Source organism: Xyrauchen texanus, chromosome 31, assembly GCF_025860055.1.
Source record: "Xyrauchen texanus isolate HMW12.3.18 chromosome 31, RBS_HiC_50CHRs, whole genome shotgun sequence".
Lineage (NCBI taxonomy): Eukaryota > Metazoa > Chordata > Actinopteri > Cypriniformes > Catostomidae > Xyrauchen > Xyrauchen texanus.
In genome coordinates, this window is record NC_068306.1 from 9,097,026 (window position 1) to 9,118,365 (window position 21,340).

The 21,340-nt window shown below is 42.7% G+C and overlaps 1 protein-coding gene across 8 annotated transcripts in view; it reads right to left on the minus strand.

Moving 5' to 3' along the window:
• LOC127624790 (tyrosine-protein phosphatase non-receptor type 13-like) overlaps window positions 1–21,340 on the minus strand; it is a 104,503-nt gene that overhangs the window by 15,592 nt on the left and 67,571 nt on the right. For 2 of the 8 annotated variants that reach the window (XM_052099678.1, XM_052099676.1), the window contains exons 20-35: window positions 19,293–19,382; window positions 18,714–18,821; window positions 17,562–17,672; window positions 16,872–17,305; window positions 15,010–15,138; window positions 14,038–14,131; window positions 12,960–13,045; window positions 12,012–12,180; window positions 11,609–11,823; window positions 10,610–10,708; window positions 8,771–9,135; window positions 7,251–7,404; window positions 6,937–7,092; window positions 5,277–5,448; window positions 4,073–4,283; window positions 3,764–3,849 (exon numbers count right to left, since the gene is read on the minus strand). In XM_052099678.1, coding sequence (XP_051955638.1) covers window positions 3,764–3,849; window positions 4,073–4,283; window positions 5,277–5,448; window positions 6,937–7,092; window positions 7,251–7,404; window positions 8,771–9,135; window positions 10,610–10,708; window positions 11,609–11,823; window positions 12,012–12,180; window positions 12,960–13,045; window positions 14,038–14,131; window positions 15,010–15,138; window positions 16,872–17,305; window positions 17,562–17,672; window positions 18,714–18,821; window positions 19,293–19,382 — 2,679 coding nt within the window. Of the gene's footprint in view, window positions 1–3,763; window positions 3,853–4,072; window positions 4,284–5,276; window positions 5,449–6,936; window positions 7,093–7,250; window positions 7,405–8,770; window positions 9,136–10,609; window positions 10,709–11,608; window positions 11,824–12,011; window positions 12,181–12,959; window positions 13,046–14,037; window positions 14,132–14,994; window positions 15,139–16,871; window positions 17,306–17,561; window positions 17,673–18,713; window positions 18,822–19,292; window positions 19,383–21,340 lie in introns of all 8 variants that reach the window. The other 6 variants (XM_052099677.1, XM_052099672.1, XM_052099673.1 and 3 more) reach the window with 4 other exon arrangements.

Here is a 21,340-nt window from a genome sequence, read left to right on the forward strand (position 1 = left end):
GTGACTTCCCGATTGGAATGAATGGGGAAAGAGTCACATCTGTTACTTGATGCGCAAGCATAGTCATGGGCACGGGACTTACACACAGAGGAATGTTTGCTGGCCGTGTAACAGAGCGGCCAGAGAATGGGCGCGCGCACGCATTCGTGGGCGCCTTCATTGACTCTGACGCTTGAGCGGTTCGTAACCGCTTTATGCGAGCATGCTCTGATAGGGGCACGGAATGTGTTATGCTTGTGTGTAGGGGTGAACACTGGGTTGTGGGCACATTTTCTACACATAAGTCATGTTTGCTCTTTACAAGATTTATTTGGGTCACCGTGAAAACGGCGTTTGAGTGCAGGCAAGCGGGCAGTGTCACCGGCTTGTTGGCTGCTAAATTCACCACTGTAGTAGCCTGAGAGAAGGGGACTGACAGGGGGCGAAGCTTTGACGGTGGTCCGGCCGCGGCAGGACTGAGCCGTCGTTTGTTCAACAAAGTTAGAAAGACTTCGGTTGCTCTGGTTTCAGCGTTACCTTAAATCGAGGCCCGCGGGGGGGCGGCGGTCTGCGGCAGCTGTCTGAGCGCGATCGAGGGCGGCCGCCCTGTCGACGCTGAGAAGTCTGAGTTTGTTGAGCTGGGCGCTGTGAAGAGGCTCGTGCAGGAGGCCGATCACGTGAGCGGCCTGCAGAGGAGCTAGCGCGACGCGGCAGGAAGAGGTTCATGGCTTGAGTGGCTTTCTGGACTTCTGAGAAGAGGTCAACAATGCCACTCACCGCGGAGCCGAAGAGACCGGTCGGAGAGAGCGGTGCGTTGAGGAACGTGGAGCGCTCTGCTTCTCCCATGTCGGCTAGCGTTAGCCACAGGTGTCTCTCGGTCACAGTCAGCGAGGCCATGTACTTCCCTAGAGCTTGAGCTGCAGCTTTGGTAGCGCGAAGGGCGAGGTCTGTCGCGCTTCGTAGATCAGTAACAGCCTCTGGGTGCCTGCCTTTCTCATCCCACTCCTGAAGAAGGTCCGCTTGTAGGATCTGTAAAACGGCCATGGAGTGCAGAGCAGATGCGGCTTGGCCGGCGGCGGAATAGGTGCGGCCAACATAGGCGGAAGTCGCTCTGCAGGCCTTAGACGGGAGCACAGGCTTAGACCGCCATCTCGCGGAGGGCGGGCAAAGGTGTGCTGCTACCGAGTCCTCGACCGGGGGGATGGAGGAGTAGCCTCTCTCGGTGGCGCCGTCCACCGACGCGAGAGAGGTGGAGACGTGGGAACGGGACCTGGCCGAAAAAGGAGTGTTCCACGACTTTGCAAGCTCCGTGTGTAGTTCCGGCAGGAAGGGAGCGGCCCGGGCCGCGGGTGTAGAGCGGCGATGGCTTTGAAGAAAGCAGCCGTCGAGTCTGTTGGGTGCCTGCTCAGGGGGCGGTGACCACTCGAGCCCGAGGCGGTCGACGGCCTGTGTGAGGAGGCGTGTTAACTCCCCTTCGACTCCGGCGCGGGTCCTGCTGGATTCCTGGGCCGAGGAGGCGGCTTGAGAGCCTGACCACTCCTCGCTGTCCGAAGCCATGATGGAACAGCAGCCCTTATCCTCCGCCTCATCATCCGAGATGGCAGCAGTGCGGCCGCTCGGCCGCAACTGCGCGTCCCAGGGGCGGGGAGGGTGAAAGCGATGCTCGAGGGAGAGGCTCCGGCGAGGCAGTCGCTTCAACCACAGTTTCCGACAGCCTGTGGGAGCGGCGCTTCTTTCTGCATGGCGGAATGTAAGGCGGCGCGGCGGCTTCTGCTTTGAGCGCTTCGAGTCGAGCCCGCAGGGTCGACATCGGTAGCTCCTCGCAGAAATCGCATCCGCCCTCAGTGAGAGCGAGCTCTGCGTGCCCCAGTCCCAGGCAGAGAGCGCAGATGATGTGGCGGTCTCCGGTGCTGAGAAGGGCGCGACATGAGGCGCAAGTGGAACGAGGCATCTTGAAAAAGACGCTCGTACTCTTTTGTGAATAGTTCGTAAGAACTAGCTTGCTGAATAAAAAGGATACGTCGTCGGATGGCGTAGCTCGCAGGATGGCTGAAGGTGGCTGAGACGGCCGGCTTCTTCTAGCGCTGTCCACGCTTGCTTGATGCCCCTCGAACGGCGATGCGGCTTCCAGGTCAGCGATGCGAAGAGCTTCACTGAAGAGATGAAAATCAGGGTTCCAGCCTACGAACTACGCTTATATGCACTCTAGTCACGCCCATTTTGGCGGGCTTTGATGCAGTGAGCGCCGGACGCCTCTCATTGGATCGCGAGTTCGCCCAAGCTCGTCTATAGGCTGCAGCAGTTGCCGCAGAGCAACCTATGAGCTCGCTAGCTAGCCCGCTCAAGGTCTGCAGCTGCCGCACTGCGTTGACAATGGATACAAAAATTAAGGATATATTTTTGGCTTCAATATCTCAGAAAAGATGAATCTTTCCCGTAGCGTAAGCTAGCTTACGCAATACGAGAGAACCTCTCGTAAGAGAACTATAAACTAACTACAAACATGCTAAAATCAAACAAAAGCAAATGAAAAAATAAACTGATTAACTCACCATAAACTAAAGATCACATAAGCTAACTAACAAATAAACAAACAAATTATACTAAACACACTATACATACAATAAACTAGCAAACAAATCACTAACAAAATATCAAACTATAAACTAAGTAACAAATAAAACTAACAAATAAGCTAACAAACAAACAAAAGCAAACTAAAAACCAAAATGAGCAAACAAACAAACCGACAAACTCACTCACCTAGCTCACCTCACCTCACCTCCTATCTCACCTCACCTATCTCACCTCACCTATCTCACCTCACCTCACTCACCTCACCTATCTCACCTCACCTATCTCACCTATCTCACCTCACCTATCTCACCTCACTCACCTCACCTATCTCACCTCACTCACCTCACCTATCTCACCTCACCTCACCTATCTCACCTCACCTCACCTATCTCACCTCACCTCTCTCACCTCACCTCACCTCACTCACCTCACCTCACCTCACTCACCTCACCTCACTCACCTCACCTCACTCACCTCACCTCACTCACCTCACTCACCTCACCTCACTCACCTCACTCACCTCACCTATCTCACCTCACCTCACCTCACCTATCTCACCTCACCTATCTCACCTCACCTCACCTCACCTCTCTCACCTCACCTCACTCACCTCAGCTAACTCACCTCACTCACCTCACCTATCTCACCTCACTCATCTCACCTCACTCATCTCACCTCACTCACCTCACCTCACTCACCTCACCTCACCTATCTCACCTCACTCATCTCACCTCACCTCACTCACCTCACCTCACCTCTCTCACCTCACTCACCTCACTCACCTCACCCACCTCACCCACCTCACTCACCTCACCTATCTCACCTCACTCACCTCACCCACCTCACTCACCTCACCTATCTCACCTCACTCACCTATCTCACCTCACTCACCTATCTCACCTCACTCACCTATCTCACCTAACTCTCGTGAGTTAGATACCTTAACTAACATTATATATAAGATATATAATATCTTATTTTTAATAAGTTATTATTAATTATCGCCACTACTAATAGACACAGTAGAGGAGACTAGAGATACAGGAAATCAAGGTGTGTGTGTGAAGAGAGGGGACCAGCATGGCAACACAACCTGGACCGAACCCAGGCCCCCCACGAGCATGACAGCTCAACACATCGCAGCACCTGCACTGACAACAAGGATTACAGATTATGAGGAACTTTTAATAGGTTTCAGTAAGCTCACCATTCATACTCTGAAAGACTTTAGGACTGATGTTATTGTTCAGTAATGACATCTGCTCTTCACCCGGAAAAACAGGCTTTCCATTCCTACTGACATACAGAGTTAAGACAGTGGCATCCGTCCAGAAATAATACATTCTTTGATAACAGCTGACAAAAAACATCTATCAAAAAGCATATTTTCTGTTTCATAGTGCCAACGGTTCCAACAGTTCATCCGATATTAATCTTTGGATTAAATTTGTTGTGATATTTCTGATTTCTCTCTCGAGCCATCATCACTGTCACGTCGCATAAATCTATAACTCACCTGGTGGCTTTGAGCGTTAGATTCCTCAATGACAGCTGAAGGAGTCTACAGCTCTCGCTCAAAGTCAGATCCTGTGTCGGAGCTCCGTTGATGTAATGTATGATATCCATGTGCCTCAAACTGCCTTCTGTAGAGGCTACAGACCCGGAGATAATGTCTTTTATGTACAGCATGCCCAACCCACTGTCACTTCCTCCATCAAGAACCAGCCCTACAATAGATGTCCACACACACCCAGAAAACAAACACTTTTATCAGCTGTCTACAGCCGTGTGATCAAGCTCTGCTAACCCTAACAGTGCTTGCTTCTTTCTAACAGCAGAGGCTAAGCACAGGCTGTCTTACTTTCTTTTGCTTTTGTCTCTCAGTAAGCTGAAATCTGATACTCTTCTCTCACTTGTTGTCTAACCCCATGAGCTCTTTCTTTCCAGGGAAGTGCAGTTGGACTTTGTTTATAGTGATGGATATTGTGTCTTTGCGTGACCCAGTAAGGTCCTGTTGACCTCTGCCAGTCAGATAACACTAATGCTCCACTTGCACTGGTCAAACCCAGTGGAATCTACAAATCAACTGCTGTTTGACTAGATCAGTAGGATTCAAGGAGGTTCCAAGAACACCAATTTCACGGTTAGCTTACTGTAGTACAAATGGCCTTGGAAGACTCTAGTATTATACTGAATATATATGATGAGCACAAAACTTCTGATAGATGGATAGGAGCTCAGGAGAACCCAGCAGATGACTTGCATCAGACCTTTTTCGGTTTTTCAGCAGTACAGCTACCGAATCTCCTGTTGTCTCCCCTTCTAAAAGCACAATAATAGTATGTTCCATTGTGTTCTTTTCGCTCTTCGCGTCACTAAACAACACTGTGCTAAGGATAGACACGTCTCTACATAGGCTGCAGCCAAGGAGCACAAGGATTTTCTTCTGTGACGTTTAGTGAAACACAGCAGACCATGTCATTTCAACATGGTGAATCACATTAAAGGGGTGACCCGCACCATGTATAATAAAAAAAACTTTTTATAGAATTAGAACTACTATGGGTACAGTCTTCCTCACATGTGAGTGTACACCATTCAGATCACTCTTCACAATAACACAATTTATTTATTAATGTGTACAACTTTTTAAATTAGCCCCAAATTACTGAACGCACCTTTAACAGGATAATGTACAATAAACATAATGAAGAAATTACCCAGAGGCTCGTCGTGGCACTGAAATGAGATGTCAGGCAGAAGATGGGCCTCTATTGGTGGTTTGGGTGGTTCTAGAACGCGGCCCACCACAAGGTCCACGACATTGGGGGCGGCACGCACCAGGTTCACCACCTCTGTGTGATTCATGCCAGACACATCTGTGTTATTCACCTAAAATTTAGAAAGAGAAGTAGAGATGCAAAACAATGGGTTTTATAAATCTATTTGAAAAGCACATCTAAAGATCCCAACATTCGGAATAGGATTTTATAAAATCCCTATACAAAAACATTAATGTAAAAAATACTTCTGAAACCCAGATGGCTGAAAAATTTGGCAAAAGTGCCCACCCATTTTTCAGCCATCTTGTTTCTGGTAGTATTTTTCCCATAATCTTTTTTTAGGGATCTTAGAAATTCTTCCATAAAAGAGGCATAAGCCATAAACCAAACCAAACCAAACCAACCAGCTCTGACGTGAATCACAACATAACAAACTTTGTTTTGAGGCAAAAAAGACAAAGGTACAAGACTGTTACAGTCTTTCAAGAGGGCACAAACTAAAATCCCTTGAAGCTTTGCAAATGATGTAAGTGAATAAAAAAAATTCTGGGAACATTTAAAACTATTGATTTTAGGTTGTTGATTAGAAGTAGAGAAACAATATATTTTACGTTTAGAGCAAAATATTCAGATATGTACAAATACATTTACATTTATGCATTTGGCAGACGCTTTTATCCAAAGCGACTTACAGAGCCCTTATTACAGGGACAATCCCCCCGGAGCAACCTGGAGTTAAGTGCCTTACTCAAGGACACAATGGTGGTAGCTGTGGGGATCGAACCAGTGACCTTCTGATTACCAGTTTTGTGATTAACAGTTATGTGCTTTAGTCCACTACGCCACCACCACTCCAAATATATACAAGTAGTTTAAGGGCGAAGGGAGACCAACTCGATTAAGTCATTCACAGTGCATCATGGGAGTGGGTCGCTCCAAGGCATGTTTCGCAAGCTTTGTTGGCCATGGTTCTCTGATTGGTGAAGCATTCTCTGCTTTACCATGGGCAATGTAGTTGTTTACCAGGGATTTCACAATCAAACAAGATTTTAAAACAATGAAGTTGAAATAACACAGACTGATTGGAAGTATATATATCGATGAACAACCTCGAAGCTCCTTTAAGATAGGTAGGTCTATCTTAAAGGTTTGTAAGTTATTATTGAAAATCACTAAGTCTATGTAACAAATGAATGGGATTTTTACTTCCGAAACCAGACTGTTGCACACTCTCCAGCTGTGTATAAACGCAAGAACACATCGTCATGTTGTTTGCACAGCCGGAGTTTCGCTTACTGCCCCCTGCTGAAAACGGGAGGCACTTCAAGCTTGACTTGCTCCAGTGGTAGATATATTCCTTACAAAGGTCTGGGGGCATGATTAATTGCATTTATTTTATTTATTTTTGCACGCATTAAATCAACAGCCCTAGTTTGTATACTTTCTCCTAACCCTGTTCAACATGCAGAGACCACTAGAAGTCCTACTTCCTGAGGAGTAAACATTGTGGTGCTTTCAAAATATTGCTCTGTTCATTTGAGAGGCCCATCCAATCCCACACAAAAAATTGAGTTACTACCGCTCAGTAATGTTGTACCATTATCATGCGATCCAAAGGCCGCAGTCTGCCATCTCCTTTAGCAGGATCATGGATTATGTCATGGATGTAGCAGTTGTTGTCTGTTCCTTTAGTGAGAGTGAAGCCTAAACTTCCTTTATCAGACTTCCCCAGAGAGACCTTCAGCTCCACCTCCTGAAAATGAAAATGGTCGAGAGGTCACACATTGGTTCTATACAGTGACTTTGAAAGACCAACAATCCATGCAGGACATTCCATTAGAATTGCACATCCAGATCAGAAACAGATTGGTTTATCACATGAAAAAAATATATAGAACCCCTAGGTCTTACAGGGATAAACTTCTCCTCATGGGCGTGGTCTTGGAGACTTAGGTTAACTGGGTTTGGCGACGGTGGAGGAAGAGGGTCTGGACTGGGGCTCACGACACCACCTTCAGACAGGGCAGGAGAAGACGATATGCACATTGCGGAGCTGTCCAGATCACTGAATGAAGAAGGATGAAGATGAGGAGGAAGTAGATGATGACACAGACAGGAAATAGTGGACACAAATATATAAATGAAATTAAATTATTTGTTTTATAATTTACATACAATAAACTTTGTAGATATTTGTCCCCACTTTTTATCCATTTCTTAAAAATAATTTAAATAAAGTAATATTGAAATAAAGTAACTTCACAATTATTGAATACAGGGTGGGAGTTTATGAAATTCATATTAAAATGAGAAATACAAACTAGAAAGTGAGCAGACTAATGTACCTTTCAGTGACTTTTCAAGCCTAATGACAATTTCAAGACATCGATGTTTTATCTGTTTTATTTTATTATTATTTAAGGTGATAGAGCTTATGTCACCGTGGTCTTCTGCAGTACAAAAATAAAAATAAAATTACATCAATAAAATCCGGCTTGTTTTGACTGATCTTTATCACACCGCTGCATTCAGCAGCATAAACAACAGTCTTCTTGCTGTTTTCCGCAGTGTTGTATAACACATACAAAGTCACATGATCTAGACCGACTAAGACATTCCCACAGGAGAAAATTAGTCCCATTCCCACCTGAACTCAGTAACCAGGGCTACAACTAACTAAACAACTAACAAGTCTGTTTATGTCATAACAGCTTTTTAACTCTAATGATGATAAATCAAAATGTCTCCTTTGAAAAAACTTTTTTTGTTTTTGTTTTGGATTTTCTTCCCTTTTCTCCCCAATTTGGCATGCTCAATACCCAATGCGCTCTAGGTCCTCATAGTAATGTAGTGTCTCGCCTCAATCCGGGTGGAGGAGGACGACTCTCAGTTGCCTCTGCATCTGAGAACGTCAATCTGGCAACTTGGCTTGTTGAGCACGTTACCGCGGAGACCTAGCGCGTATGGAGGCCCACGCTATTCTCTGCGGCATCCACGCACGGCTCACCACGTGCCCCACCGAGGGCGAGAACCACATTATAGCGACCACAAGGAGATTAACCCAACATGACTCTACCCACCCTAGCAACTGAGCCAATTGGTTGCTTAGGAAGCCTGAATGGAGTCACTCAGCACGCCCTGCATTCGAACTCGTGACACCAAGTTTGGTAGTCAGCATCTGTACATGCTGAGCTACCCAGGCCCCCTCTCATTTGAGAAAGTCTAAAAGTATAAACTGTTTTTTTTTCCCTATTTTGTATTTGATTACCTTATTTTCTTTTTTCTTTTTATACATACATATACATATATATATATATATATATATATATATATATATATATATATATATATATATATATATATATATATATATATCCAGCAAATCCCCTTATTTTTTATGTAGTCTTATTACCCAAGAATTAATTGCTGACCTTTTTTTGACCTCTTGTCTAGACATTGACTGTCTGGGTGAGTAATACGCCGATCGTATGGTGTCTTCCAGATTGGTGCTCTCGTATTGACCGAATTTGGTAGACATGGGGGTCTGGTAGAGAATGCGGTCCCAGGCTTGGCTGACCTGCTCCAGGTTATTGGGACTGAAAGCCTCCTCCAGCTCGTCATTGTCTGTGCTGTCGCTGTAACTGTCCCTGCGAGTGGGCGACTTCATCAGCGACCTCTCCAGAGCTTCTTCCAACAGATCGATCGACCGCTCGTGATCTGCTTGAGGGGGAGAGCTGGTCTTGGGATCAGGTTGGGGCTGAAGGTTGACTTGTTTTCGTGGAGAGGGCACGGGAGTCTGGGGAGGGTGAATTTGAGGTTTTATTTTAAAAGAATGATTCACCCAAAAATGTAAATGCTAAAATTAAAAGTCATAATTCACTCCCCCATCATGTCGTTTCATACCTGTATGACTTTTTAACGAGGAACACAAAAAGAAATGTTTTAAATATCACAGCCCTGTGGATATTGCCTTACTTAAAGTTTAAATAATTACCCAAAATTATCATAAAAAACTGCTAAACAACACAAGTCTTCAAATGAACACACAAGCCACTGTGAACAAGCTTCTCTCATGAAACTTACAAATATGCAATGGATGTCAAGATTTTCAGTGAAGAACAAATACATTTGGGTTTCATATGCCTTCAGAAGACTTGGGATATGACGCACAAGCCACATGGATAACCTTTACGAATATTTTTAGAAGAATATCTGTAGGTCCATATAATCCATTCACTTGCATTATATGGACCTACAGAGTGGAGATATTCTTCTAAAAATATTCAGACCTGTTCTCATAGACTAAAAAAAGATGGACGACGCCCCTTCGCTCTTTTCCATTGGTGAGAACTGAAGCCCCGATATGGCGCTGACTTGAGTCTACGCAGTTACGATTTCGGGACCAGACCTGCGCAGTAGTGAGCAGGAATTAAAGCCGCAAAATCAAGGCCCCGCCCTCACTCTCGCTGAATCAATCGCAAGGACACGCCCCTGCACTTTTGACTTATGAAGGTGTGAAAATAATTAATTATAGAAATTTTTATATTAAATTTAAAGCCCCAATCTCCTCAGTCCTCCGAAGATCCCGAAAAAAAGTCAGTTGGTGCTTCAGTGACTACTTCGCTCAGAGAACCTGTCAATCACAGCGTGATGTCACAGCACCGTTTTTATAGCATCAAATAACTAACTAAAAACAAACTTATTTTGAAAACAAACACTTGAAATTACATCAACATGATAGAAACGACAGTAAATGACAGAAACTATCTTTGGAAAAAAAGATATGTGAAGTGTAATTTAATTGTTTAGTTGGTCTCACGTCCTGTTGAATAACATGGGGAGGCGGGGTTTATGACCTATACTAGGACCAGTCACCGGGGGGCGATCGAGACGTTTTGGCTTCACTTTTGAGGGCTTGTGCGGCACACTTGCCTGTTCTGCAGATGAAAGAAAGTCATACACATCTTGGATGGCATGAGGGTGAGTAAATGATAAAAGATTATTAAACTTGGACCAACAGGATTAGTAAGCAATTTTATCGCATCTGCCTCATGCTAACACACTCAGTGTGTTTCCTTTGTAATTACATTATATGAAACACAAACTTGGTTTGTTTTTACAAACTGAGGGATGAGTCAAAATTATTTTATTGTTCAAGAACAGGCCAAAGATGCTGTTGATAAATCTTAATCTAAAGTTAATCTGGAATTGTCTTTTAAGTCAAATAGACATGCCTTTTTAACAGTGATGTGAAAACTCAAAAGTCTTACCTTAATGGCAGGGTCCATCCCAGGTAAGACCCCCGACTCAGGTCTACATAACAGAAGGGTCACCTCTTGCCCAGTCCCTCTTAGAGCAGATATCACCTCCTGAAAAACACCACAAAGTGTTATAGTATGATCTAAATTTGAGTCAATTCAACTAAAATTATTAAGTGGAAACAACTATATTTAAATGGCAAATCGGAGTTAAGTCTACTTGCATCTAGTTACCTTAACTTAATAAGTTAATAATTATAATTTCTTATGTTTATCTAGTGCTTTTCTAGGAACTCAAAGCATGTTACATAGTATAGGGGGACTCTCCTCAACCCCACCAGTGTGCAGCATCCACCTGGATGATGCGACAGTGACAGCAGCCATAGTGCGTCAGTGCTCACCGCAACCAGCTAATGATGGAGAGGAGAGTAGGGTGATGTAGCCAGTTCAGGGATGGAGATTATTAGAAGGCTGTGATAGATAAGGGCCAGTGGGGGGAATTTGGCCAAGACACCAGAGTATACCCCTGGCTCTTTATGAGGAGTGCCGTGGGATTTTTAAATGACCACAGAGAGTGTCAAGACCCCAGTTTAATGTCTCATCCTAAGGATGGCACTTTTTTTACAGTATAGTGTCGCTGCCAATATACTGGGGCATTAGGACCCACACAGACCACAGGGAGAAGACCCTCTGATGGCCTTCCAGCAGCAACCTTAGTTTTTCTCATTAGGTCTCCCATCCAGGTTCTGGCCAGGTTCAAACCTGCTTAGCTTTTGGGCAACCAGGGAATAGCTGCAGGGTGATATGGCTGCAGACGATAGTGCTTAAGCAAAGTTAAATTAATTCTATATGAACACAAAGTTAAGTGAACTTAATAACAGTTGGAGGCACCATTACTCAATTCAATTGAGTAAAGTCAACTTATTTGGCTTTTCAGTGTGGACATGGCCAAAGATTCACAACATGGGGGGGGTTTCAATCCTCTCAGACCAAAGTATAGGGTTAACGTACATGTTGTGACAATCCTTTCAGTGATGTCTGATTGACACGCAAGATGACGTCGCCCACTTGGATACGGCCGCTCTCGGCTGCTGGTTGCCCGGGAAACAGCTTCTTGACCCGGACCATACTGGAGCCCACCGGCTCTCCGGGAACATTATCCTCACGACTGAAACTGAAGCCCAGACCGGATGTGTTCTTCACCAAACCCACCTCAAACGTGTTATCTAGAGAGGATAAAAAAGACGATTTACAGCAAGTTCACACCCAATAAAGTACGGGTAAAAACTTTCTAACTATTCATGGTTTAAAATCTACAACTGTTGGGTTCCTAATACAGATTTTCAACCACTAAGCTTTTGAAACCGCATTGGTATATATCTGCCTGCAGGAGGCAGTGCGTTCCACCTCTCACCTGGTGTGATGAAGTTGTAATCTGCTTTCTTCACTGGTGTAGGCTCTTCTGTGCCTGTGTTCTGTGTTTCTGAGGGATTGTTCTGGGGATTGGCAGTACTTTGAGGGGTCAGGGGGGCATGAACGGTGTCTGCTGGGGGTTGACCTTTCTCCATCAACAGATGGACCGCCTGAGAAGAGGCAGAAAGACACAAGAAAAACAAAAGTGAGAAATTGAATTAAATCTGGTGAAAATTGTAATACAGAAAATGGCCTCTTGGGGCACCAGGCTGCACCAATATCAGAGACTATTTATTTATGAGAGATGGGCCACTTCTATTCAAATGAATGGAAGAAACTGGAATGCCCAACCAAGAAGCTCTTGCACCCAATGGTCAATGGATGAAGAAAGACCCACCTTACAGGTAAAAGAGCCAATCACATGATAAAAGACATCGCCTGTCAATCAACTCATGCACATTAGCAATACAAGCTGGGAAAATGTAGCTTTTTAACGTAATATGAGGTATAGCACAATTTATGATACAGGAGTTGTCCGATTTTACTGCTGATTTGAAATATGTTGTTTAAATATAAGCTTGGCAAGAAGTTTTTGACTGGAAAGTCATGACTAGGGCAGTGGTGGCTCAGCGGTTAAGGCTCTGGGTTACTGACCAGAAGCTCAGGGGTTCAAGCCACAACACCACCAAGACACCACTGTTGGGCCCTTGAGCACCTATCTGCTCCAGGGGCGCCGTATCATGGCTGACCCTGCACTCTGACCCCAGCTTAGCTGGGATATGTGAAAAATAAATAATTTCACCATGTATATACAGACATGTATGTATAATGTGTGACAATTGATCAATTTATTTAAATAGCTTTTAGGGAGAATTCCAAAGATGGCTGACAGTGGACTGACTTGCTAGAAAGACTCTGATCGCAATGCAGCATTCACCAGTGTTCTCACCTGCCCAGTGTCTCTTAACAGCTCTACTGCCTTTTTGTGAGTGGCACCATCCAGGCTCTTCCCATTTACGGCCACTACACGGTCTCCTACAGGAAATAAAATCCACATGCTAACTTCTTAAGATGTCTGGGTGAATCTCATAAAGAAATGTCCAGGTCATATTTCAATGGAGCCCCTTAGAGGACAGGGACGGGATGTATTTTCTAAAATAGTCCTGCATTCCCTCAAATGCTGCATACTTTAGCATTTTATCATTTAGCATAGTTTAACTACAATGATCATTCAACAAAGGTATTTTTATTAAGACAATATTAACCACAACATTTACCATGGTTTTACTACAGTAACTATAGTTCAACTATAGCATTTGTAGTACAACCATAGCAGTAGTAGCCACAACACGTACCATGGTTTAACTAAAGTTACTATAGTTCAACCATGGTGTTTGTGTAAAACTAGTAACCATGAAAAATGTCCATGGTTTACTACAGTACCAATTATTACACAATGGTCTTAATACAACAGTAACCATATTTTAACCATGACATTCGAGGTCCATCCAAAACAATAATACAGGGAAAACAAAACTATGGCAATACAAATCATAACCATTTTGCCAAAAAATAAGATTAGTTTTACTATAGTGACTCCATGGTTAATTTCTGGTACATATACCATTGTTTGTAAAAATGGCTACTGCATGGTTACTATAAAACAGTTATGAACATCAACTGTTGAGACTAATTGTTTACAATGAGTACAATTATATTACTGAAGTACAACAAAAACTACCATTATGAGATTTTTGGCATTATTGTAGGCTACTAAATATTGGGGGAAGAGGGTGCATAATTGTCATGAAAAGAATGTAACACTGCAGAAAATATTGTGGTACAGATAATCTTATGTCTTCTTTTGATTTTAGGATTAAATATGACCTGAAATATGACCTTTATTTCTTTGTGAGACTCACTATGTGATAGACATGAGAAGGTAAATGCAAAACCTAAGAACTAGTTTTTCTTTAATAAGGTGAACATGCCACTTTAAAAATAGATGTCCATCATTTCTTTTTCACCTTTCTTAATCCTGCCATCCAGCTCAGCTGTTCCTTTAGGGATGAGAGATTTGACGTATATCCCTCCGTGCCTCAACGTTGTATTCGAGCCACCCTGTGACAAACAAACACATAAATACACCCATTCAGAGATGCATTATGGAAATAAACAGTCCATCATCCATGTTCTGGTTCTTTATCACTGTATTAATTTATTAGGTGCTCAATAGAACACCTTCATTTACATGATATAGATTATGAGTGATGTATTATAAATCAATGACTAAGCTTACATGATCGAACCATATGAACCAAGCATCACCTACCCTTACATACAGAAAAGTACTTGAGTTTGAAAATGTATGATTAAAGGGACAGTTGACCCAAAGATGTTCTCCCAAAGATGTTGTTCCAAACCCATATTGAAGTCGTAGGTGTTTGGAAAAACATGAGGGTGAGTGAATGATGACAGAATTTTCCTTTTTAGGTGAACTTTGCCTATGCTTTTTACTAAAACCTGCATTCATTCCTAAATTAAAATGACTTAAAATCCTTTTAGTCATAAAATCATGACTAAAGTCTACAAAACAAATGTGGCATGCTTACGAATCTCAGCAAAGGATCATTGTATAAATCACACCGCAGCAAACGGAGTCAAGCAAATGCAAATCCATGCAGGCATTAGTCTTTATCCTATATAAATACAATAGAATAAATAATGTATTGTATTGTTGGGTGTGGGCAAGTGTTCAAATACCCTACTGTACCTACTGTGGTTTTGGTTTTACCGTTAGCAAAGGAGCCAATTGATATGCCTGTAAAAATCTGCATTCAAAGAGCCAAAACCTACTTTCCCAAAACAGAAACCAAGCGAGGAGCTTCAAAAAGCAGCGAGAGCTACGGGCACAAAAACAACACATGCACACACAAAGTAATGAGTAAAGAAGAAACAAAGAAGAAAAGAGAGAGAGCGGAAACCTTTCCAAACAGTACCGTGACACTAATGCCCAGACTGCTATCTATTTTGGACAGCTCAACGTCAAATAGATCTCCAGGTTGGAGGCTATTAACTTCTGGGCTACTAGCACTTAAAGTCTCCATGTCGTTGTTGGGAGAAACCCCCTGTGAACAGAGAAGAGCTGGGTAAATACATGCAAGGGGCAAGAAGTCAAAGGTTATGGGCTGAATGTATCTGGTTAAGGGTCGCTGTTTGGTGTAGGCATGCAAAAATGCATTGCATTTACATTGAGAAATGCAACTGGTCAAGGAGGAAGGAGGGGAAAATGGTAACAAGCAGAAAGAATGGTTTTATCCATGTTTAACGTGTTTGCTTGGCAAGTGTGTGTATCCAAGTTGCATATAAGAAGTTAGCAAAAGTCTTTTGGAAAACCAACTTGGAATGAACGCAGAGCCACATATTGAACATATATTTCACATGTCTGTGTGTGACGAGGATGAGGGTGTGGCCGGGCCGTGAGGGTGCTCGGCCAGCAGTCACCTAATCAGCGGGAGAGAGAGAAAAAGTCCCAGCTTCCTCCTTTCCCGACAGAACAGAGGTCTTTTACATTTGGTGCCGAAACTCGGGAAGGAGGAGGGATGCTCTGTCGTGGAGTCCTCGCCGCCGCTGCCGCCAGCCAGGTGAAGGAGAAGCCGTTGCTCTCCACCAGGGTACGGAGGAGTTGCTGCTGTATGCCAGGAACCGGAGGAACCACTGCTGTCTGCCAGGAATTGCAGGAGCCGTTGCCATCTGCCAGGGGACGGAAGACTTGTAGCCATCCACGAGGAGGCGGAGGAACCGCTGCCGTCCGCCAGGGGAGGAGCAGCTGTCATCTGCCAGAGAGTGGAGGAGTGGCTGAGGACCAGGTGACAGCGTATCCGGTGACTGGCAAGCCACATTTTCTCTCTTTAAACTCTCTTTCTCACCCACTCGCTCTTTCTCTCTCCCCTCTACCTCTCCTCATCTCTCTCAGTTTCCCAGGAGGCGGGGAAGGCCGGCTGGAGGAAGGGCGGATGAAATGGCAACACCGCCCCTTCCAGGAAAGGAGGGTGGAGAGTAAGTTAGGCCAGAGGTCTCCATGGCCTGAATCTGGTGGTGGAGGTGTGAGCTGAGGAGGAGGCCGTGGCCGGGCTGTGATGATGCATGCCTGGCGCCGAGTTAAATAATCAGTGGGAGAGAGATAAGGGGGAGGCCTGAGATCCCAGTTGAGAGAGAGAGAGAGAGAGATGCACAAAGCTGTGTGTGCATCTTTATTTGATTTGCATTTGATGTTATGTTTGAGTTCAGTTTGTTATTCAGATTTTACATTGACTGTTCAGCTGGTTCCCACCTCCTCCTTGCCCATCTTAAGAACCTTGTTACACTGTGAAAGTGTAACACTGTGTACTAACTGGGTGTGGTGATGCAATTCATTTTTTGTCCAAACCAAATTGGCGATTGCAACAAGCAGCGAATGACAGGAGTTCTTGATATCTCACTGGTACAATATCCCACTCTACATAACTGTATATTGTTTACACATAATTACTTCTCACAGAAAATCTCTTGCATCACCCCTAGTTAGAACACAGTGTAAATGTAAAAAATGTTTGTATATCCCAAATTACGTTCTGAATCTCTTGACATGTAGGGAACTCAAAGGAGGGATACAATGAGTTAAAGAAATCTTAATTCCTAATATTAAAAAAAAAAAGTATTTTAATATATTTTGTGAAGTTAAAACACTGAAGTGACACTTGAAATTCACAAACTGTATGTTAAAGTTCATATCAAAACCGTTAACTAGAAATTTTATTCAAAACTTGATCTATAGGCGTGAATCAAAGTTCTTTCAAATCACTACAGAGACTGATTCTACCTTTTTAGTCTTTTGTTTATCTTGGCTACTTGAACATGTGTCTTCATCCATGTCGGAATCCCCTCTGTCTGAATATTCCAGCTCTTTCTGAACCTCTGGGACTTTGGATTTCCTGGTTTTAGGGGGCAAAGCTGGTGGGATGGCCTCAATTGTGGGTTTACTGTCAGCAAATAGCGACTGGGCTGAAGTGGTACACTCAGTAGGAATGTTGCGATGGAATCCATTGAGATTAGCTTGCAAGTGACCAGCGCTTTCTGTTCGAGAATCCTGCGAACTTACACTCTCCTGTCGGACCGACTGAGGTGGAGATGTTTTGCTGTAGGTGGGAGAGGGGCTTGGAGAGTCTGCATGCTCTTCTGAGGAATAATCAACATCAATATCTTGTTCTTGTGTGGCTGAGCCTGATTTGTACTGTTGGATTCCTGAAGTAGAGTCTAAGAGAAAAAGAAAGAAAGCTTGATAACAATATTATCATCTATACAACTTTTCCAGAAGTTTATCTTGAAAACTTGTATGTCTTCCCCTGCCACCACACAAGGTAGAGTCTTGCAACATCTGCTTTTGACCAGTAGGAGACAAAACACACCCAAAAACAGCTATAACATGGGCCAATTTGAATGTGGTGAAATTTACCTTTAACTTTATTAGTTCTTAGAATAGGGCCAAAAACGTGTATATTATTTGCATTACCTGGAGAGACCACCAACGTGACATCATCAGGAGCACTCTGGAGAATCTCCACCACAGTGTTGTGTGATAGGCCCTCCAGACTGACATCATTCACACTCAACAGCCTATCACCTGCAAGTATACACATACAGTAAAAGTGCACAGTACACAGTAAGTGGTAAAAACTTTACATTAAACATTCTGGAATTGTTGAAAATGTTGCTTTCTAAAATTGTCCAAAAAGCTTTTTAGAGTAATTTGAAGCACTCTAGAATCGTTTGATGAACTCTGGTTCTAGAATAGATTGAAGCACTCTGGAATATTTTGAAGCCTCTAGAATAGTTGCAAATATTCTAGAATCACTTGAAGCACTCTAGAATAATTTGGAGCACTCTAGAATCACTTGAAGCACTCTGATTCTAGAATCACTTGAAGCACTCTGATTCTAGAATCACTTGAAGCACTCTAGAATCACTTGAAGCACTCTGAACCCGTTTAAAGGACTCAAATCATTTGACACATTCTAGAATAGATTGAAGCATTCAACAATCATTTAAAACATTTGTTTGAAGCACTCTGATTCTAGAATAAAAGCAACCTTGAACCATTTAAAGCAAATCATTGGAAACATTCTAGAATGGCTTGAAGCACTTTACAATAGTTTGAAGCACTCTAAAAAAGTCTAAAGTCCTTTTAATATTTTGAAACACTCCAGACTCATTTGTAGCTTTCAATGTAGATCTACTAAATCTACTCAATGTGGATTCATTAAAGGACTCTAGAATCATTTGAAGAACTCTGATTTCGTTTGAAGCACTCTACAAACATTTCAAGTATTCTAGAATAGTTTTAAGCATTCTAGAATCTTTTTAAGCATTTTCAAATTGGCTGAGCCTTTAGAATTGTTTGAGCAGTCTAAAATCATTAGAAGCACTCTCAAAGCAGCACTCTAGAATCATTTGAAGCACTCTAGAATCATTTGAAGTATTCTAGAATCATTTTTTCATGGAGTCTACAATCATTTAACATGCTCTAAAATCGTTTCAAGCACTCTAGAGTCATTTTTAAGCACATAAAGCACCTCTCCTCTTTACCACAAGAGGGCTTAAGAGATTTAAGCAGTTGATTCCACATGGCCCCTAGTAGCCAAGTACTAGTAGGTTCGCTTCATACCTGGTTTCAGACAGCTGTTCATATCAGCAGGTCCACCAGGTGTGATGGAGCTGATGAGAGTGCCCAGGTCATGTTGCCCCGAGTTCTCTCCACCAACAACATGAAAGCCTGAAACGCAACACACAAACAAGCCTGAAACACTTCATTTTACAAAGTCGCACCAGCAACAGAAAGAAACATTTCCAAATACTTTTACATATGCTCCTGGGTTCAAAAATAAGTTATTTATTTATAATTTATAGAGACTGTCCCTTGTCCGTTTAATGAATTTCATCAATGAGTGATATTTTCTCTAATGACTAATCAATCAGTCAAGCCAATTCTGATAAGATAATACAGTTTAAGTCACTTTCGCTCAGTGGGGAACGTAAAACAGAACTCTCTGTCCATGAGCAGGATTCATGAATAACTGTTTGAACGATGAGGGCTGCCAGACGTCTGCACTCTATCACACTACACTTCATTCCTGTCATTTATATGCATGTGTGCTGATTATCCTTACTACCCTCGCCAGGTGTTTAGCAGCATGTTTGTGTCAAAAGAGCTCCTTCTCTTTCAGAAGCAGTGTATTTTACTCACCCAGCCCGTATTTGATGTCTTTCTTCAGATTTATGGTCTGTATATCTCGCTCTGGGGAGGGTAAGGCATGTAACTTCTTTTTCAGAGAATCTGTGGGTCGGAAATACCAGAGAGGTATTTAGAATTGTGTCCGTACACACTCAAAAATAATGACTAGTAGGCAGTATTTCTAATTCAACTCTTACAGCTTTCTAGAAAACACACACACACACACACACACACACACACACACACACACACACACAACAATCTAAAAGCCTCTGAAGAAGGTTACTTTTTGGGGGGTTCACAGATCCAAAATGTTCTGCATAAAACAGTTGCACATCAAGCTTTTTTAGAATGAAGCACTGCATCTCCAGAAACCCCTTCATTCAGAGTCTGAATTACTGTACTGCAATGATTCGTCATGTTAAAATTCAAAAGCAAGTTAAATGTTTTTATTGTTCAAATGTTCAATTATACATTCTGTTATCCAAATGTTTTCCAGGTAATTATGAAACTTTAGAGCTAATTTTTTTTTAATTGTTTTTGAACTGAGATAAATCATTTTCTGAATGCGACAGTAACGGATGCTGTAAATGGTGCCAAACATTTTATTTATTTATTAATTTAATTTACGTATTTAATGTATTTCTTTAAAGATATATTTTACCCAAGAATTACATTTCTCACATCATTTACTCCCCGTCATGCCATCCCAAATGAGTATGACTTTCTTTCTTCTCACAATGCAAGTGAATGGTGAACAGAACTCAGAAGGTCCAAAAAGGACATTAAGCAGCATAAGTACTGTAAAACTCCAACTTTGACCAGCCTCAACCAGTAGGTGGCTGAATGTGAAAGTAAAAGTCACTTCCACACCAGAATGTGGAAGAGTAGATTTACAGTAAAAAATGACTTAAATATTGATCTGTTTCTCACCCACACCTATCATATCACTTCAGAAGATATGGATTTAACCACTGAAGTCATCTGGATTACTTTTATGCTGCCTTTATGTCCTTTGTGGACCTTCTGAGTTCTGTTCACCATTCACTTGCATTGTGAGGACCAACAGAGCTGAGATATTCTTCATAACATCTTCATTTGTGTTCTGCAGAAGAAAGTAAGTCATACACATCTGGGATGGCGTGGGGTGAGTAAATGAGGAGATAATTTTAATTTTTGGGTGAACTATCCCTTTAAGTCATCTTACAAAATAAAGAACAGCTGTTTCCCCAGGGAAAGCAACTGATAGCAGTCAGTTTGTGTGTGCGTATGAAACGTATCAATCACCTTTCATTAACAAGACTAATCAATCTTTGTAACTCTTTTCTTTGTGCTAACAGTCAGCATTAAGCCTCTGATGTGCTATACTAATGTGCCATGGCGAGTACTCTGCAGCTCATACTCTGGGATCAGGGAGATTAGACCAAAGCATGGCAGTATATCAGAGCTGCAAAACCCACTTAAAACACACAGCTTAGCGGAGCATTTTTAATGGCCCACAACAGCATGTGTCTGAGTCGGAGAGAGGGCAATGAAACTTGAGCCAAGACAGAGAGAGAGAGAGAGAGAGAGAGAGAGAGAGAGAGAGAGAAATGCAGTGCATTAGAAAAGACGTTCTCCATGTCATTTAAAACAGCAGGATGGACACAGTAATCTGAAGCATGCTGGATTTGGCAATATCTCCTCAGGCACTGGGATTGAGAGCTCTGATTAAATTGAGGCTGATGTCACTGTGAGGTAAAACAACTGTTATTGACATTCAAAACATGTCTGCTACACTAAAAGTCAACTATGCTTTCAGCAGATGAGCAACAACATTTCCTCCCAAGTTTCAGGCTTTTTAAATTCGACCACTGAAAAGACGGAAAAGACAGATGACTACGTGAAATAGTTTGTAGAGCCATGCTAAATGATGATGGAAAGCTTAACCAAACACAAATTATATACTGTACTACTGATTCCTATGGAGGAAGCCTGCATGCTAACACCTGAGGAAGACGCTAAAAGATGCTAAAAAAAAAAAAAAAATTGTCTCTGCTAATATATAAAAACATAATTTG